Here is a 20,865-nt window from a genome sequence, read left to right as displayed (position 1 = left end):
GAGGCCCCAGCACTGATCCCTGTGGCACCCCACTAGTTACAGTTTGCCAACCTGAAAATGACCCATTTATCTGTGTTTTCTGTTAGTTCGCCAATCCTACATCTATGCTAATATATTACCCCCAACCCTGTGAGTTCTTATATTGTGCAGTAACCTTTTATCTGGCACCTTATCAAATGCCATCTGGAAATCCAAATACACAACTGCTACTGGTTCCTCTTCATCCACCCTGTTCGTTACATCCTCAAAGAACTCGAGCAAGTTTGTCAAACGTGATTTCCCTTTCATAAAACCATGCCGTCTCTGCTTGACTATTATGATTTTCTAAATGTCCTGCTACTATTTCTTTAATAATGGCCTCCAGCATTTTCACAATGATAGATGTTAGGCTAACTGCTCTATAGTTTCCTGCTTTCTCTCTCCCTCCCTCCCTTGTTGAATAGAGGTGTTGCATTTGAGGTTTTCCAAAACACTGTGACCTTGCCAGAATCCAGGGAATTTTGGTAGATTACAACCAATCCATCCACTTTCTCTGCAGCCACTTTTACGACCCCAGGATGCAGGCCATCAGGTCCAGGGGACGTCCACCTTTAGTCCCAATAGTTTGTCTAGTACTTTTTCTCCAGTGATAGTGATTGTTTTAAGTTCCTTGCTCCCTGTGACCCCTTGATTATCTATTATTATTGGGATGTTTTTAGTGTCTTCCACCGTGAAGACCACACAAAATATTTGTTTCAAGTCTCTGCCATTTCCCCGTTTAATCCTCTCAGGGACCAATGTTTATTTTAGCTATCTCTTCCTTTTTATATATCTGTCGAAGCTCTGACTGTATTTATATTTCTTGCCAGTTTAATCTCAGTCTATCTTCTCCCTCTTTATTATTTTTTTAAGACAATACTTAAAACCACACAGCAGAAGGAAAGAATGTTCCATAGAAACTAGAATTGTCTCTTCTGAATTTCAATCCTGTATTTACAGTGATGACTTTTGTAAACTCCTTTTGCAGGGTGTTAGAAAGGGAGGATTTGAAGAAGGGAAACTCAAACTAAACGTCACGTCGTGATCAGATAGAGTCACTCGATTCATCAGAACTTGAATATCATCGGCCTTTGAATGTGGAAGGAGAAATGTTTGTTTATTCTGTCTGTGGGGAAAGATTACAAACATCAGTGTGACTGAAAAAGCAGAGACACACACACCCGAGTGAGAGTGTTTCAGTGCACTGATTGTGGAAAGAGCTTTAACCAGTTACACAGCCTGAAAAACCATCGCACCATTCACAGCGGGGAGAAACTGTAAACGTGTTGTGTGTGGAGGAGGCTTCAACTGATCATCCAACCTGGAGAGACAGAACCACACCCGCACCACGGAGAAACCGTGGAAATGTGGGGACTGTGGGAAGGGATTCAGCTACCCATCTGCGCTGCAAATTCATCAACACATTCACACTGGGGAGAGGCCGTTCACCTGCCCCGTGTGTGGGAAGCGATTCACTCAGTCATCCAGCATGGTGAAACACCAGCTTGTTCACACTGGGGAGAGGCCGTTCACCTGCTCTGAGTGTGGGAAGCGATTCATTCAGTCATCCAGCATGGTGAAACACCAGCTTGTTCACACTGGGGAGAGGCCATTCACCTGCTCTGAGTGTGGGAAGCGATTCATTCAGTCATCCAGCATGGTGAAACACCAGCTTGTTCACACTGGGGAGAGGCCATTCACCTGCTCTGAGTGTGGGAAGGGATTCATTCAGTCATCCAGCATGGTGAAACACCAGCTTGTTCACACTGGGGAGAGGCCATTCACCTGCTCTGAGTGTGGGAAGCGATTCATTCAGTCATCCAGCATGGTGAAACACCAGCTTGTTCACACTGGGGAGAGGCCATTCACCTGCTCTGAGTGTGGGAAGCGATTCATTCAGTCATCCAGCATGGTGAAACACCAGCTTGTTCACACTGGGGAGAGGCCGTTCTCCTGCTCGGAGTGTGGGATGGGATTCACTCGGTCATCCCACCTGCTGAGACACCAGCAAGTTCACAAGTGACTGCAGTGGTTGGATTCTGCTATCATTGCTGCTGTTAATCACATCCTGACTGAATCGTGTCCATTCCGACAGTTGAAGTTTGTTTCTGATGATTATAACCCTATAACTGGGCTGGAATATAATATTTTGATATTTCAATAACAGAGTGTGTCGGTATTTAATGTTCCAAGATAAGAGGAGACTAATTGATGTCCTGTTACTGACATTTTGGGGTTTTTTCTCCTTTCTAACTCTGGATTATTTCAGTTCTCATACCTTTGGTTACTCTCGTGGACAAATGCCAGTTCCCCTTACCTTCCAGAGTGCCTCTCCTAACCTTGGTATTGTGGGAAGGTGTCGGTAACACACCCGGGATCACTAAACACAAAACCCAGTCTGTGAATCACTTTCAGATGCTGGACTTAGCGTGTGCCCCACAGCATCTCTCTCACCTTCGATGTGTGAATGGAGCATCACGCCTGCAAACCTGGGTTCAATTTAAATTTGAATCCATTCAGGAAATGTATTTAAGAAAATACAGGTCACATCAAATAATTGGCAACGGTTTAGAGTCAACAAGATGAACAAGTAAATACATCCCGGCCCAATATTCCAGCTCTACATTCACAGGAGAAAGTCTGTTATCAAACTCCTCGAGTAGACAGAATAGAGAACAAAGCTAACTCGAAGAATATCGAGCATCTATTGTAAATATCTTTCAAATTCCGACTGATGCAATCTGGTGTTTTCCTTTCAGTTGAAGTGAAAGGAAGATGTGAGGGTTGTTGGTATAGGGAACTCGGTTAATTCAGCTTCTGAAAGGTGTTCATGTTTAGTTCATTCCATATCGGGGAAAATGTGGTTGTTATCATTAGAGAAAGATTTCACTGAGCAACAGTTGGTGTTTCCAACCAACTGGCCATGGATATTTTCATCATAGAATGTTTAGATTAGAAATATTATGTTAGAATAAGAAAAGTTCAGAGACTAGTGGTTTGTGCTTGCCACAGGAAGACCAGTGTTTTACGTGCTTCTAACATTGTTGATGGATGTTGAAGAAAATGCAGACTTGTGTCTCTGGACTATGCCGTAGCCAAAGACGACCATATCAGGCAATGCCAGTTCCAGTTGGATAAGAGGTTGATGGCATAGCATAAGATCCAGCAGTTAAAACAAAATTATCTCCAGTTATCTGCAGACATCGAATGTCGCAGCATGCTGACAAAGTTGGACTTAAGAATTTAAAGTATTGAGTTAAATTATTGGAATTGATTGTTTTAGAATTGAATTGTTATAGAATGGAAAAGTAGTGAAGTTATGCTAAACTTGTATCGAACCTTGGTTAGACTTTGTGTGTGCAATTCTGGTCACCATATTATAAAAAGGATACGGAGGCACTGGAGAGGGTGCAGAGAAGATTTACAAGGATGATACCAGAAAGGCGAGCGGATACCTATCGGGAAAGGATGGACAGGCCAGGTCTCTTTTCTCTTGAAAAAAGAAGGCTGAGGGGTGACATAATATATCTAAAATGATGAAAGGTTTTGATTGAGTAGACACAGTGTTTCCACTTGTGGGGACCAGCATAATTAGAGGCCATCAACATAAGATAGTCACCAAGAAATCAAATGGGGAATTCAGAAGAAACCTCGACCCAGAGAGTGGTGAGAATGTGGAACTCACTGCCACAGGGAGTCGTTGAAGCGAATAGTATCGATGCATTTAAGGGGAGGCTAGAGAAACATATGAGGGAGAAGGGAATCGAGGGTTATGTGGATATAGTTAGATGAGGAAAGAACGGAGGAGGCTCGAGTGGAGCATAAACGCCGGCATGGACTGGTTGGGCCGAATGGCCTGTTTCTGTGTCCTATATCCGATGTAATCCTATTGTCCAAGTCACACTGCTCTAAGGGGAAGATAAATGACTTGCATCCAAACGCGATTGTTACTTTTGTCTTCTTTGTAAAATGACAAAGTCTGGGCATAATTTATTTGTGAAATTAAAACTGATTTTATATATATATATATATTGCAAAGCGTCGCTGGTCAAACACATGGGAAGGAAAATTTAGCTGAAAATTTAGATAATTATGTTTTATTTTTGAAAAAGTCCTGTCTCTGGTTCTGTCCAAACTATGTATTCAGAAATAAGTTTTTGGGGGTGACTGTTATGCCAAAGGTAACTAACATCCTTCCTCTTGGAGGCTGAATTGCTCTCTGGCATATTTTGGAGAATAAAAGGTCCAAGAAGAGGTTCGGTTAAATAAAATTAAACAAAGAAACTGGGTCAAAACTTGGACAAAGTGGGATTATTTGATCGATGTTTAAAGACAGTATGATATTGTATTGGACAGTAAAGTTCCTCCGGGCTCATGAATGAAATGGTGAACACTGTATAAAATGTAATAAGAGGAAATGAGTGAGGATATAAAAGGAAAACAGGAAAGTTACACCTCCAAATAGAAATGTTTCTTCACTCATTGTTCCTGGGCGAATTGTCATAAATCACGTGGGTACAATCTGGTGTTAATGTAAATTCTTGTTAAAGTCAGGGAAGTGTAGGAAATTGCTAAGATTTCTCTCAGATGTTTGTGTCATTGCCTACACTGAACAATAAGAAAACTGAATTTGATCGCCTGGCCACTACCGGAGACATCGGGACCGTGCAGAGGGAGATGAGCAAAGATCTTCAGACACCCCACGATCTTTTGATAAGATCACCTCAAATGGCTTGGATCAGATGTCACATGTGGCATGATACTGGGATACCGCTGCGTGTGTGTGTGAACGAGTCTCAGGCAAGCTCAGTTATTGACAACAGCACAACATGAAATGGCTAATGTGGCACAGGAGAGTATGAGAACTTTTTAAACCATCAAGGTCGTGACACATTCTCCATAGAGAAAGCGACTTTGAAATAATCCGGATAGAGTTAAACACACTGCTACCTGTCAGAGGCATTAGAATTAACAGGAGCGAGAATGCTGATCAAATTAGGATTTCCTTACAGCTGGAATGGTCATCAGTTTCAAGGCCTCCGCTAAGTACTGAACAAAGAAAGCTTGTAGAGAGGCTAAAAACAAAAAAAGTCAGCCTGTCTCTGTCTGGACAAGGTGGCCATGGCTGTGTACAGATCAGCTACAAGCTGAAGGTGGGAGATAAGGAGGCCAGACCTCTCAGGCTCCATAACAAAACATGGATCCAAGTGAGAGGCGATCTCCAGGAGGAAGCAGAGGACCTCAAAAGGGTTAGTTTTGGAATCCTTGATAAACCGAGAAGAGACCCTCAAAAGCATAATTTTGGTGGTAATAGAGAAAGAACCCTAAAGCCTGCTCATTGGGAAGATTGGGAGACCAGGAAGACTCCCCTGAACCAGGTGGGGTGGGACACATCCTGACCCCAAACACTAAATTTATAGTGTTCACTTAAAGAGTTAGTATCACACCAGGACAATAGGTAATTCAAGACCATTATAAAATACTTCAATACAAACTTAAAAGATAATGACGGCAGGTTATTTTAAAGTAAGAAATGTCGTATGTTGATCAGTAATGTTAACTATTGGTTTGCCAAGTACAAACGCTGATAGTGATCATCATATGTGGGACTGAAATAAAATGACATCCCACCTCACAAAAAGAACTCGACCTGTCCGATCCAGTAAAAGAACCCACATTTAATGGACTAGAAGTAACTGAATCAGGAAATGTATTATATAACAATGTGTGTTTTTAAATTGTTAATTGAAATCAAAAGTTTTAAACATGAGCTTGAATCTATCAACTAGATTATGTGAAGGGAGATATTCACAGTTAATAGATAAAATGGGAAGAGAATTTGTAAAAGGATGTGTTAGGAAAGAATAGAAAACAGGAACCAAGGGATGAGGAAGATGGGGAACACAAGGAGAATCAGTTTAAATCACAAGGAAAGTGAGAGCTGACAGGATAGCTCAGAATAGGAGCCACAGCAAGGTTAACAGGAGTAAACAGAACAGATATAGAAAGTGAATGGGAACACGATGTGGCTTACTGGTGGTATTGTGTGTAGCCTCTGTGACATTTATGATGAATGTGGTACAGAAGGGACTGGACAAGAGAGAGAGTAATCAAATCCCTTTGTTTATTCATGAAGAACAACTGAGAAAATGGTTTAGGGGAACCAAGTCATAGGCTTTGATGTGATGCAGCCAATAGGAATGGGGATTTTGGCCCCTAGGGAAGGAGAAAGAAGTGAAGATATTAGACCAGTGGGATTGGTCTTGCCTTTGTTGAGGAAAAATGGAAATGAAACGAAACCTTGGACGGTGTATAGGGTGGAATCGTTTGCAAGGGTGGAAGACTGAGTTAGGTCCTATCCATAAACAGTATGAGGAATATCCAAGATATCTGATTAAGAAGGGAGGAACTTGGATAGCACCAGATATGCAGTGTTGTACTCTGAAAGGGACGACATGGGTTTGTAGATGTTCCAGCTTGTGGGTTCACCCTCGACAAAGAATCTCCAGAATGCCAGATTGAAATAAATAAATGGGGCGAAGGCCAAACTAATACCATGTATAAAGGAAAAGGACAGTATTGTGTGACTACTACTGTCATGTATATGACTGTGGGTTAAACCGATGCCCCATACTAGAACATCACTTTAGCTTGATTCCACCGAGGAACACATGTATCGGTGCTAAACGTTGGTTCTGGTACATCATCACAACGCAACTTATCTGCAGACAAGACTGCCTCTGGAGGATGAAGCCAGTCGAGTCATTCCACACATAGGACACTATATGCTCCCTGTTTCTGGCTTTAAAGCTCATAATTCTGCGAATTAGGACATCCCAAAAACACAGTGCAAATCATATAGAGGAATAGAGAGACAGAACAGGCAATCCCGAGACTTGCCAATCAGGAATGGAGGAAAGTCGAATCTAGTTAGATTGTTCCAGCTGGGATTGGTGTTAGCAGGGATAATAGCTTCAGGGATTTTGGTCATTGCATTCTGCTGTAAGGAAGTTAATAAGGGACATTGAAAATATAAGGAAAGGGAAGGACGCTGAGAGGAAACCAGGATTAGTAAAGACAAAGAAAGATATAAAACACTTTGTCAACAGGTAATGTAACCCATAAAAAAAACCTGTGGGACTGGTTGACATGTGGACCCTGGTTAATTCAGCTTCTGAAAAGGGTTTATGTTTCATTTATTCGATAGAGGAAAAAATGTGGTTCGTATTATTAGGGAGAGAGAGACAGATTTCACTGAGCAACAGCTGGTGTTTTGCGACCAACCAGGCTTCGATATTAATAATAGAATTGATTAGAAATATTGTTAGGATAAGAAAAGTCAAGAACTGGTGGTTTATAATCACCGTAGCCAGGCCGCAATGCTTCTAAATGTGTTGCTGATGTAAACTTGTGTCTCTGGATTATGCAGTAGCCAGAGACTACCAGATTAGGCAATGCCAGCTCCAGTTTGATAAGAAAACAGTCAATAAATGTAAGCTTTTTCCTTTGTTTGTTAGCGTGGAGATACCCGTGCCTGGTTACACGTGCTCCATCTGTGACTATACTCCACTTGTAAATTGATTATAAACAAGACTGAATTCGTTACTACTCAAGTGAACAAACAGAAGTTTGTTTTAAATCAACACGTGGTTCTTTTTTTTAAGTTTGGAACTTCAAAACTTCCTTCGGAATTAAAAATTCGTTAAAACAGCAGAAATCATTCGTAAAGCTATCATTATTGACCTTGAATAAAACATAGCTTAGTTAATTTCAATAACTCCAATTTAATTCAGATTAATATTTTATGAACTGAATACAATACAGTGCAGAAAAAATAAACCAAAATAGCACATGCTTACAGAACACAGTAAATTACATCATTGATACCTTCAGGTGCTTTTAAGGAAAGATAAACTTCCTATAGAGGGAGTGCAATGAAGATTCACCAGACTGATTCCTGGGATGGGGGGATTGTCCTATGAGAGATTGAGTAGACCAGGCCTATATTCTCCAACGTTTAGAAGAATGAGAGGTGAGAGGCGACACCCACATCCCATGAACGAATGTTTAAAAAGAGATGAGGTATTTAAATTTGATCAAGGACACCAGCCAAATTAATAGAGACACTCCCTGTCCTTCAGGACCTGTGTCCAGGGGAGAAGCTGATGGGTTTATCTGATCATCTTTGAGTTAAATGCTGTGCTCATCGAGCTGAGCAGCCCATGTCAGCATCAAACACTCTCCAGTCAGGCACAGCACGAGTTAGATATAGAGTGAACCCATCGGTCGCTCCCCGACACAGATACTGAGGGAGAGGGAGTGTCCGGGACACTGACATTTCTCACTCAATAAGGTATAAATTGATCCTGTACCTTTCCCCATTAATCCGGGGCTCCACATGGCTCGAATCCTGCTCCTGTTTCCCTTCCTGTAACAGCACTGAGCTCAACCCAGCCCATAATGAGCAGGGCTCAGGGAGGGTGGTTGCTCGGCACTGCAGTGATGTCATAATGCAGGGCCATTCAGCCCAGCTGGTCCTCTCCTTGTCCCTTTAAAGGTGGAGAGCTGGGACATTCTGTCTCAACACACATCCCCCTGTTCATACTGAGAGTCCCCAGGGAAGGCCCAAGGCCCAGAGTGTGGAACACAACCAAGGGGGAAAGAGGAGGAGAGAAGGGGAGGTAAATCAAGGAGTGGGGACTGAGGGCCACCAAGCTTCAGTTTTAGAGCCAGCAGACTTCAGGAGGGATCAGTAAGTTCTGTAGTTTCAGGATCCAGGGAGTGAACAAGGAGCAGATGGGGAGACTGGTGTGGATTCCAGCACAGTGAGGATGTAGGGGGAGGGAGATTGTGTCGGGCCGTGTATTAGGGATGTAGGAGGGACAAGAGAGGAAAGGTCAGAGGAGCAATTACTGCAGCAGTGTCCATCAATAGTGAGAGAGAGAGAAGGTGGGGGTCAGAGTGGGCCCTGGACAGGCCGGTAAACTGTTTGTTTGCTGTGACCAGCTTTCCTTCTGTCACAAATAGCCTCCTGTCACAAATAGCCTCCTGTAGCCCAGTGACACAAACAGCCCATTAAACACCACCAATGTCCTTTGGTCTGGTGAGGTCTCCCTTTGTGAAACATCGGTTGTTGTTGAAGCTTCTCATTCTGACTCGCTCACAGTGAGACAGTATCCATTGTCCCTTTTATTCCATGAGCTTCATCTTTGCTGGTATTGGTAACACGCCCGGGATCACTAAACACAAATCCCAGTCTGTCAATCACTTTCAGCTACTGGACTTAGCGTGTTCCCCACAGCATCTCTCTCACCTTCAATGTGTGAATAGAGCATCACGCCCGCAAAGCTGGTTTAAGTTTATATCCAGGCAGAAAATCTATTTAAGAAAAGCCTGTAGGCCAATGAGACACTGTTCAGGTGCCAGTGTGCTGCTGGTTTGTCCGGAATTTTGCCTGTAATGGAAAATAACTGATCATTTCTCCCAGTGTAACCTTTGCTGCAATGAAATATTTATTGTAATAAGCCTCATGTCCTTGCTCATGTCTGCTGCAATTGTGTAGAAAGGGGATGTGTGGGGTGATGGTGTTTGTATGGAGATGTGAAACAAGGAAACGGTATCTGTGTGTGGCAGTGACACAGCCTTGTGGTCACAGGCAGAACCATGCACCGATATCCTTGTGCTTATGGTTTGAGCAGGGTCAGTTCATGAATGCTCAAGCTAAGAGGTGCCAGGCATTGGGAGCAGCGGCAGTAAATAAAATCTAAATGTAAATTCCGATGTAGTTTATCTTCAATTATTCCTATTTTAATAGCTTTTGCTGAATGTGTCCCATGCCAAGTGCCAGGATATTGGATCAGGCCCACCATAGAAAATGAGTTTGACACCTTGAGGTAGACAATGTCAACCAGATTCCCCAATCCACCAACCTGACAACTTCTTTACAAACTCAAGCTAGTTTGTAAGACGTGACCTTGTTTTCCAGAATCCATGTTCAGTATCTCTAATGGCCCCTTCACTTTCCCCATGATGGAAAACAGCATCTCTCAGGATCAAGCACCTTCCCAGTGATCAAGGTCACGTTGATGGGCCTTCAGTTTCCGAGCTCTGGCTTGTGCACAATTGAAAAATGGGAACTACATGTGCTACCTTCCAATCTCAGGGAACAACCCATGAATCTCTGATCTGTTGGCGATATGAGCAAGAGGCTGGCAGAGCACCCATCCCATCTCTTTTAGCACCCTTGGGTGGATATCATCCGCACCTTACACTGTCAAGATTAACCCGCACGGGTTGCTGTCAGTGAAGAGAGATGAGAAAGAACAAAGTGCCATTTTCCCCTCTCAGTATGACCCTGAAGGACTGTGTCCATGCTGAAGTTCTTCACCCATATGATCCTCCCCCCAGATTGTCCTCTCTGAGCTCCAGCCAGGTGATGCTAAACACTCGGGTGGGAAAGAGAAAAGCCTGCAGCAATGTGTTGAAAGCAACATGAATTTATTTGTCTATATCCCGAATATTACAGGAGTTTTCATCAGCGGAAACAAACCCCAATTGTCAGAATGAACATGGTTCAGTCGGGTTGTGATTAACAGCAGCAATAACAGCATAATCCAACCCCTATAATCATTTGTGAACTCGCTGGTGCCTCAACAGGTGGGATGACTGAGTGAATCCCTTCCCACACTCAGAGCAGGTGAATGGCCTCTCCCCAGTGTGAACTCGCTCGTGCCTCAACTGGTGCGATGACTGAATGAATCCCTTCCCGCACTCATAGCAGGTGAACGGCCTCTCCCCAGTGTGAATTCTCTGGTGTGCCAGCAGGTTGGATGACTCATTGAATCCCTTCCCACACTCAGAGCAGCTGAAAGTCCTCTCCCCAGTGCGAATTCGCTGATGTATCAGCAGGTTGGATGACTGAGTGAATCCCTCCTGACACTCAGAGCAGGTGAACGGCCTCTCCCCACTGTGAACTCGCTGGTGTGTTGCCAGCTGGGACGGGTAGTTAAAACGTTTCCCACAGTCCCCACATTTACACAGTTTCTCCCCAGTGTGACTGCGCTTGTGTCTCTCCAGGTTGGATGATCGGCTGAAGCCTTGTCCACACGCAGAGCATGTGTACACTTCCTCCCCACAAAGAACAGTGCTTTTTGCATCCATAGTTGCTGGATGATATTCCATTCCCTATGAATCGAGTGACTTCGTCAGATGTTAATGTGATGTTTGAGCCTCCGGTCGATAAATCCTCCCCTTTTAATACCCTGTAAAGTGAATTTCAGTCAAGAAAAAGGGTGGATGAGAGAGAACCCACAAAAACACAAAGGCACTTTGAGAAATTGAGCTTAATGAACTTGGTAATTTCTGGCACCAGCACTAGAAATAGTAGCCATGAAAGCTGCCAGTTTGTGGTAAAACCTAACTGGTTCATTAATGTCCTTCAGGAAAGGGAACCCAGCTCCATTGAGAGCCCCACATGGGGAATTGTTGGTCCCACTGGGCCCAGAAATACTGGGGTTGAAACCCAGCAGCTTCTCCTCCATCTCCACTCCAGCTCAAACAGATGCAACAAACAGACCCACACAGGAGGCCAGGTATCCAAAGCGTCTTTCTAACATTTGCAGTTGAGAGGCGATTTATTCTAAATTGCCCTAGATTTGTAGACTTGAGATTCTAGATTTTGCTTTGTACCGGAATCCAGGTCAGCGATTGGAGCATGGACAGGATCATCAGAACGGCCCAGGTACAGCAGGTGGTGCGGCAAGCAGCAGAGGAGTGGTGAGGTCCAGGTGGAGTAGCGCCGGGAGATCGGGGCTGAGAGATTGTGGCCCACAAGGCCGAAAGTTCGAGGCTGAGAGATTGGGGCCAAGGAGAGGGAAGAGTTCGGAATGGAGAGATTGGGGCCAAGGAGAAGTGAGTGTTCAGGGAGGAGAGATTGTGGCCAAGGAGAGATGAGAGTTCAGGGCGGAGAGATTGGGGCCCAGGAGAGGTGAGGGATCGGGGCGGTGAGATTGGGGCCCACAAGCAGCGAGAGTTCTGGACGGTGAGATTGGGCCCCACGAGAGGCGAGAGTTCAGTGGGGGAAGAGATTGGGGCCCACGAAAGGCGAGAGTTCGGGGCGGAGAGATTGGGCCCCACAAGAGACAGGAGTTTGGGGTGAAGAGATTGGGGCCACAAGAGGCGCGAGTTCGGGGCCCGAGATAGGCAAGGGCCCAGGGACAGCATGGGCCAGACCACACTGCGATCTATGGGCAGTAGGAGTATGTGCACCAGGTCTGCGCAGCAGAACTTGGTCTCCAGTCATCTTGGTTAACCCTTCCCACTGGACCAAGACCTCACTCTGTTCAGCCCGTGTGGTGGCTGGTATGCAACGGACACACGTGTTAAAAGAATCCACGCACAGGCATCTCCCACCCTTCAATATGTAGTTCGGGACCTGGAATATCAAGTCTCATATTGAAACATCTGTGAACTCATCCCTTTTTGGTGTGGAAGTAGGTCATCCTCGATTCAAGGGACTGCCTAATATTATACTGTACATGAGACCAGGGAGTGACTTCCGCATCCAGCACCCACCCTGATACAGAGCGGCTGGGAATTGCTGGGCATGCTGTATTTCATGGTGTGGGGGAGGCACTGCCCCTGGGGTTTGCTGGTGCCGGGCCCGGAGGCTTTGACACGCAGGCTGAGAGCCGCAATCGGTGTTGCCCGGGACCTGAGAGCCACACCCGGTGTTGCCCGGGGCCTGAGAGCCGCACTCTATGATGCATGCGACTTGGTGCATGAGGCCTGGGAGCCACAATCGGTGCTGCCCGGGACTGAGAGTCACACTTGGTGATGCTGATGCCATGCTCGCTCTAATCAGTCCACGGGAGCCTCTCCGCACAGGGGCATACTCTCCAGGGACCAGGCCTACCCACGTTGCCCCCCTGCTGATGGAGATAGGGCGTATTCGGAGCACTCTGGGTAAGATCATCCACCATTGTTACGGAGAGTACGGCACAGGAGGCCATGCAGCCCATCCTGTCTGTGCCGGCTCTTTGGTGGAGCTGTTCAATGAGTCTCACTCCTCTGCTCTTTACCCATTGCTAGATATATTTTTCCCAGCAAGTATTTATCCAATTCCCTTTTAAAAGTTACAATTCAATCCACCACCCTTTAAGACCGTGCAATCTGGATTAGAACAATTTGCTGAGTAACAAATGATCCCACATCTCACCTCTCGTTATTTTGCCAATCATCGGAACTCTGACTCCTCTGGTTACCTTCCCTAATGCCACTAGAAACACTTCCTCCACATTTACTCTACCTAAATCGTTCATAATTTTGTACATCTCCATCAAATCTCCTTTTACCCTTTCCTGCTCTCTGGAGAAAACTTCAGCAGGCTCTCCACATCACGGAAGTCCCATCTCCCTGGCTCAATTCCTTCTGCACCTTCTCTAAAAGCTTGCCATCATTAGGAAAGTTTGGAGCCCAAACTTGAACACAATTCTCCAGCTGAGGCCTAACCAGTGTTTTATAAAGGTTTAGCAAATTAAACATCAAATGCTGATATTTCTCTGATGGGGTTTAAAGGGCGAGGTCCATCTAGTCAGTTGGATGTGTCAATGAGACTGTGAACCTAAAGAAGTGCATTTAGAGTGCAGAGCCAGGGACATGCTGTGTAACCGGGCGCAAACACTCCTGCACAGCCCACACATCACTTGTTTCCCATTTGGCATGAAAGTAATGTGTTAATTGCAACAATTCATTTGATTTGATTTCAAATAGTTTAGGATAGAAATTGAATCATGTTTCTATGATTTTTCCCCAACTCAGATTCAAGGCCTCAATTTTTCTCTTCATCTGTGTGCAGTCACAGGATTCCAAACCTGAGACTGTACATTGGGATTCCAATCCTGGGACTGCACATGGGGATTCGAACCCTGGGAGAGTACTTGGGCATTCTAACACTCGGAGAGTATATGGGGATTCTAACCCTGGGACCATACATTTGGGTTCTAACCCAGGCACTGTAAATGGGGATTCTAACCCTGGGACTGGAAATGGGGATTTTATCCCTGGGCGAGTATGTGGGCATTCTAACCCTAGGAGAGTACATGGGGAATCTAACCCTGGGACTGTACATGGGGATTCTAACACTGGGAATGCACATAGCGTCCAGGCATTCGGGCCCCCTTCAGAGATGACTGAGCCTCTACTTCCCCGCAGTGCTCCAGGTGTGGTCTAGCCAGGGCTTTGTGCAGCTGCAGTGGGATGGCAGCACCCATAGAACAGTACACGAAGGCAGGTAGCTTACTACTGACTTTCATTTTAAACTTTTAATCAACTTGGGAAAACTTTTAAAACTTCAAGAGAAACTTTTAAACAACTTGGGGAAACTTTTAAAACCTCTGGAAAAAATGCTAAATAACTTGGGAAACCTTTTTTAAAACTCCGGGAGAAACTTTTAAAACTTCTGAAGAAACTTTTAAACAATGTGGAGGAACCTTTAAGAATAATTTTATTTTAAAAATGTTTTATTAAGCAATTGAATACTGTACCCCAATCTAAATAGAAAATAGTTTGGTGTGTTTTATTAGCATCATTTTCAGCCATTTGAAACCAGGTTACTCACGACGACGCCCAGCAAGCAGGTGTGCCTCCGACCAGGCGACCGTGACATCACCCGGCCCCTCCTGCGGCGGGCCTACATCCCTCCAGCGGCGGGTTTTCATCCCTCCAGCAGCGGGCCTACATATCTCTCCTCATCAACGGCTGGACCTCCCCTTCCCCACTGGTGGCCTGGCTATGATTCTTTCACCCTCCTACTCCTTGCTGACCTCCCACTTGGAACTCCAGCAGACAACTGACTTCCTAATGCCTGCCCCCAACCAAGCCTCGGACCACTTACCAACAAGGGTGCTACTCAGCGCCGAGCTTGCAGCCAACATTTCACCTTAGGCAATTCGGCTCATACAGAAGTGTCTGGTCTCCAGTCGTCTTGGATCCCTTGCCACTGGACCAAGACCTTGCTCAGCTATGCCACCCCACGTTAAAAGAACTCATACACAGCCATCTTCCACTCCGTTAACATGAAGTTCGGGACCTGAAACGACAGGAATCCCATTGGACAACTCCAACAGCAACAGGCCAGAATGCCGCACCACCATAGTTGCCCGGGAACTTAGAAGCTTTGACATCGACATCGCCACCCTAAGCGAGATCCGGCAGGCAGGGGAAGGCCAGCTCAAGGAACAAGATGGAGGTTACAGCTTTTTCTGGAAAAGAATACCAGAGGAAGAACGCCACCTTCGCCATCAAAATGAGCTGGTCGACAGCCGCAAAGACACCCCCTGTGGGGTTAACGAACGCCTCTTGACGCTTCAACTTACCCTATCCCGGAACCAATGCACCACAGTCATCAGTGCGTATGGCCCAACACTGGATGCAATGGATAAGACCAAAGAGGATTTTTATTCCAACCTCGAAACATCCCTGTCCTGTGTCCCTGCAGGTGACAAACTGATCCTCCTCGGTGACTTCAATGCCAGGGTCGGCAAAGATACAGCCCTCTGGGGAGGCGTGATTGGCAGTGAGGGGGTAGGGAAAGCCAACTCCAGCAGTATCCTAATCCTGACAAAATATCTAGAACATGAACTTCTCATCACCAACACCTTGTTCCGCCAGAGGGAAAAATACAAGGCATCGTGGCAATACCCTTGCTCCAAACGCTGGCACCTGCTCGACTATGTCATCATCCGAGCCAGGGATCGCAAGGGTGTGCGCATCACCCACATCATGACAAGAGCTGACGACTGTTGGCCGGACGACAGCCTGACCCATCATCGACATTAACCCCAAAGTGGAGGGGACAGCAGAAGCAGTGCCGCAAGAACGTCAATGCCGGGGCACTTAAAGTCCCAGCTAAGAGAGTCCTATACAGCCAACGCTTCACAGCTAACCTGACGTGCCTTGATGACACTGAGATGCTGAATGCCCACAGTGCTTGGTCTGCCCTCCAGGCCTCATAACCAGTGCCTGTGAAGAGACACTTGGTCATTCAACCAGAAAACACGAGGACTGGTTTGATGAGAATGATCAGAGAGCCAACAATTTATATTTCTGAGGCTCAAGCAACAACCAAACTCAGGAGCAGTGAGGCAACACTACAGGCGGCTCAAAGCTGAGGTCCAACAAAAAACCTGGCACCTAAAGGACAGGTGGTGGATGGAGAAAGCACAGGAGATACAATAACTGGCCAACAGCCATGATGTGCGAGGATTCTTCATATCAGTCAAGGCCACCTACGGTCCAAACTCCCAAGGCCCCACTCCACTGCTGGCCAAGAATGGGGAAACACTCATCAAGGACACCGAGGTTGTCAAGGTCCGCTGGAAGGAGCACTTCGAAGATCTCCTCAATCGAGATTCTGAATTTGACTCGAGTGTTCTCGACTCCAGCCCACAGTATGCGTCCCGCCCCCACTTCAGTGAAACACCAACGTTGCATGAGTAGGAAAAGCCATAAGACAACTCAAGAACAACAAGGCTACGGGAGCGGATGGACTCCCTACTGAGGCGCTAAAGCATGGCGGAGATGTATTGTTGGCACGAATACATGACCTTATCGCTCTCATCTGGAGGGAGGAGAGCATGACGGGAGATCACAGAGATGCAGTGATCGTGACCATCTTTAAAAAGGGGGGGCAAGTCCAACTGCAGCAACTACAGAGGAATCTCCCTGCTAATCAGCCACTGGGAAAGTTTTTGCTCGAGTCCTCTTCAACCGTCTTCTCCCTGTGGCCGAGGAGCTCCTCCTGAAGTCACAGTGCCCCACGGGGCACATCGGACATGATCTTTACAGCGCGACAGCTGCAGGAAAAATGCAGGGACCAGCGCCAGCCGTGATACAAAGGCTTTTTCAACCTTACAAAGGGATTTGACACTGTGAATTTGACTCGAGGTTCCATGGAGCATCCTCCTCCATTTTGGATGCCCTCAAAAATATCTCAACATCCTTCGCCTGCTCCATGATGACATGCAGGTGATAATCCTTACCAACGGATCCATTACAGACCCTATCCACGTAGGGACCAGGGTCAAACAGGGCTGCGTCATTGCTCCCACCCTCTTCTCAATCTTCCTCGTTGCCATGCTCTACCTCACAGTCAACAAATTCCCTGCTGGAGTGGAACAAAACTACAGAACCAGCAGGAAGCTGTTTAATCTTCGCCGCCTCCGGGACAAAGTCCAAGATAACCCCAACCTCTGTCGTTGAGCTACAGTACGTGGACAACACCTGTGTCTGCGCACATTCTGAGGCTGAACTCCAGGATATAGTCGACGTATTTACTGAGGAACACAAAAGCATGGGCCTTACGCTAAATATCCGTAAGACAAAGATCCTCCACCAGCCAGTACTCGACATACAACACTGCCACCCAGTCATCAAGATCCACGGTGCAGCCCTCGACAACATGGAACATTTCCCATACTGCGGGAGCGTCTTATCAACAAAAGCAGACATTGATGAGGAGATTCAACACCACCTCCAGTGCAGCAGTGCAGCCTTCAGCCGACGGAGGAAAAGAGTGCTCAAAGACCAGGCCCTCAAAGCTACCACCAAGCTCATGGTCTACAGGGCTGTAGTAATACCCACATCCTGAATGGCTCAGAGGCACGGACCATGTACAGTAGACACCTCAAGTCGTTGGAGATATATCACCAATGATGTCTCCACAAGATCCTACAAATCCTCTGGAATGATAGGCGCACCAACATCAGTGTGCTCATCTAGGCTAACATCCCCAGCATTGAAGCACTGACCACACTCGATCAGCTCCACTGGGCAGGCCACACAGTTTGCATGCCAGACATGAGACTCCCGAAGCAAGTGCTCTTTTGTGGAGTCCTTCTTGGCAAACGAGCCAAACATGAGCAGCGGAAACGTTACAAGGACACCCTCAAAGCCTCCCTGATAAAGTGCGACATCCCCACTGACACCTGGGAGTCCCTGGCCAAAGACCGCCCTAAGTGGAGGAAGTGCATCCGGGAGGGAGCTGAGCACCTCGAGTCTCAATGCAGAGAGCATGCAGAAATCAAGTGCAGGCAGCGGAAAGAGCGTGCGGCAAACCAGTCCCTCCCACCACTTCCCTCAACGACTATCTGTCCCACCTGTGACAGAATCTGTGGCTCTCGTATTCGACTGTGCAGCCGCCAATAAACTCACTTCAGGAGTGGAAGCAAGTCTTCCTCGATTCCGAGGGACTGCCTATGATAATGATGAGATGGTGATTCTCACCCTGGGACTGAACATGGGGATTCGAACCCAAGGATTGAATATTTCTGGGCCTTCTCTGTTACAATTATGTAGGACTTAACCCATAAGGTCAGTACTAAGCATCGCCTTTAGGGGAGATGTTGAGAAATTCGAGGTGTGGAGAGTGAGAATAAAATATCTGAGATACTCCTTTACCCACTGGGACCCGGTTGGAAACAGACACTGACATCGCTCACTTTGTTCCTGAACCAAGATGGCCGCGCATGCGCGCTGCGACTCACCGAATCAAGCTGGCCGAGCGCTGAGCCCGCCTTCCTGCACGAAGATGGCCGCCGTTAGCCTGGGCCTGTGACCGGGAGAAAGCCCCAAAACTGCAACCGCCGATATGCCGGTTATTATTCCGGGCTTGCGGCGGGCACCGGTGCTTTATGAAGCCTTCTAAGCGACGCACTAGTCCATTGCTCCCCTCCACCCGCTCATGTGGAACGCTTCTGCGGAGGTCATGTTGCCCGTTTCTCCTTCGCTACTACATTCGCCGCGCATGCTCCAAAACCAGCCACGACGCGCGCCTGCGCACTGAACTCCTGTAGTTTGGGTTCGGCACCTTCTCGCCCGTGGTGCATACTGGGTAAATAACCTGCCATTTAAAAGTTGTATTGGTGAATAGATCAGGATATACTGGGATTGCATTGGGCATTGAACGATATTCATTCTGGCAGATATTGTTTGTTTCTGCTGATCTTAATAACCCCTATACCTGAGCTGGAGATTAATGTTCTATACACATATTGAATAAATCAGCTTGGTTCAAACACAGTGTGTCGAATGTTTGATTTCTCCATAATAATATCTACTTAATGTTCTGTTACCGACTGTTCCATTTTGGGCCTTTTCTTACTGTAGATTATTTCACTTCTCACCCAGTTCATCTTTTATGACATCAAATCCCAAGGTTGTTCTGTTTGAGTATTCGGCTTGTGCGTGTCATAAACTGAACCGGAGTATCTCACGTTACACTCATATAACGTTCCTTTCAACCAACTATTGATTGAACTATGATGCTTTAGACTTGAAATCTATTATTTTGTACATTGTTTAACGATTTTTGAATGTGGTTACTATATGTAATAGTCTTTGAAATGTGTGATCTTTGTAACTATCTTTGCTGATTTTGAAAGTTTTGTTGATATAATTTCTTGTTACTTACATAGCTTGCAGAAATTCTTGCATCAAGATAATTGTTTAAATATTTCCATTATCGGGTCTTTAGCTCCTCTACTGATCCCTGTGAACAACCTTTGGTTCGGGAAAGGGTTTGGGTGCGAGTTAAGGGTTTAGTGGTTGTGGTTATTTGTTAGGATTGGGGTTAGTGGTTGGGATCGTCAGTAGGATATTAGGCACCTTGGAATCCCTGGCCAAAGACCACCGTAAGTGGAGGAAGAGCATCCAGGATGACGCTGAACACCTCGAGTCTCAGCGCCGAGAGCATGCTGCAAACAAACGAAGGTAGCGGAAGGAGCATCTGAGAAACCAGACTCCTCACCCAGACTTTCCATCAACGACTGTCTGTCCTACCAGTGACAGTGACTATAATTCCCATATTACACTGTACAATCACCTGAGAACTCACTTTTAGAGTGGAAGCAATTCTTCCTTAATTTCGAGGGATTGTCTATGATGATGATGATGAGGCTTAGGAGATAGTAATTCTCTGTACACCTCGAGTCTCAACGCCGAGAGCATGCAGAAGTCAAGTGTAGGCAGCAGAAAGAGCGTATACAAACGAGTCCCACCCACCCGTTCCCTCAACAACTATCTGTCCCATCTGTGACAAATCAGTGGATCTCGTATCGGACTGTTCAGCCACCAAAGAACTCACTACAGGAGTGGAAGCAAGTCTTCCTTGATTCCGAGGAACTGCCTATGATGATGAGTAATTAACATAGAAACCATTATTGACAATATAAGTGTCACTGGACGTGTCCTTTTCCATTTCATGCCTTTAACCTCATGCAGACGAGTCACAAAACTGCCTCACAAACTGTTCATTCAAAGAACATTCTTTCCTGCAAGCCTCATTTCATCCCTTCTTCCACATCTCTACAAATCTCACCGAACGTTTAATTAGCGACATTAGATTTTGGTATTTTGGAACAAGAACAGACGGATACATTTGCTGCGCTGGTTACATCAAATTATCAGCCTGTCTGAAAAGTGCTTCTGACAATAACCTATTACAAAATTGAAAAAAATAGAAAAGCAAATTATAATTTAAATGGAGAAAAATTGCAAAGTGCTGCAATACAGAGGGAGTTGGAGGTCCTTGTGCATGAAACACAAAACGTTAGTGTGCAGATACAGCAAGTAAACAGAAAGGCAAATGGAATGATGACCTTTATTGCAAGGGGGATGGATTATAAAAGCTGAGAAGTCCTGCTACAACTGCACAAGGTATTGGTGAATCCAAACCAAGAGTACTGCATACAGTTTTCATCTCCGTATTTCGGGAGGAATATGCTTGCATTGGATGCGATTCAGAGAAAGTTCACTAGGTTGATTCCAGTGATGAGGTGATTGACTTATGAA

At 45.9% G+C, this 20,865-nt stretch overlaps 1 protein-coding gene across 1 annotated transcript in view; it reads left to right on the top strand.

The window, feature by feature from the left end:
- Window positions 1-1,456: 1,456 nt before the first annotated feature.
- LOC139235348 (zinc finger protein 850-like) overlaps window positions 1,457-20,865 on the top strand; it is a 193,817-nt gene continuing 174,408 nt past the window's right edge. The window contains exon 1 of the mRNA XM_070866488.1: window positions 1,457-2,037. Within this exon, the coding sequence (XP_070722589.1) occupies window positions 1,508-2,037 (530 nt within the window). The 5' untranslated portion in view covers window positions 1,457-1,507. The remainder of the gene's footprint in view (window positions 2,038-20,865) is intronic.

This window comes from Pristiophorus japonicus, chromosome 23 (assembly GCF_044704955.1).
Source record: "Pristiophorus japonicus isolate sPriJap1 chromosome 23, sPriJap1.hap1, whole genome shotgun sequence".
Taxonomy (NCBI): Eukaryota; Metazoa; Chordata; class Chondrichthyes; family Pristiophoridae; genus Pristiophorus; species Pristiophorus japonicus.
This window is presented reverse-complemented; position numbering and strand designations above follow the sequence as displayed.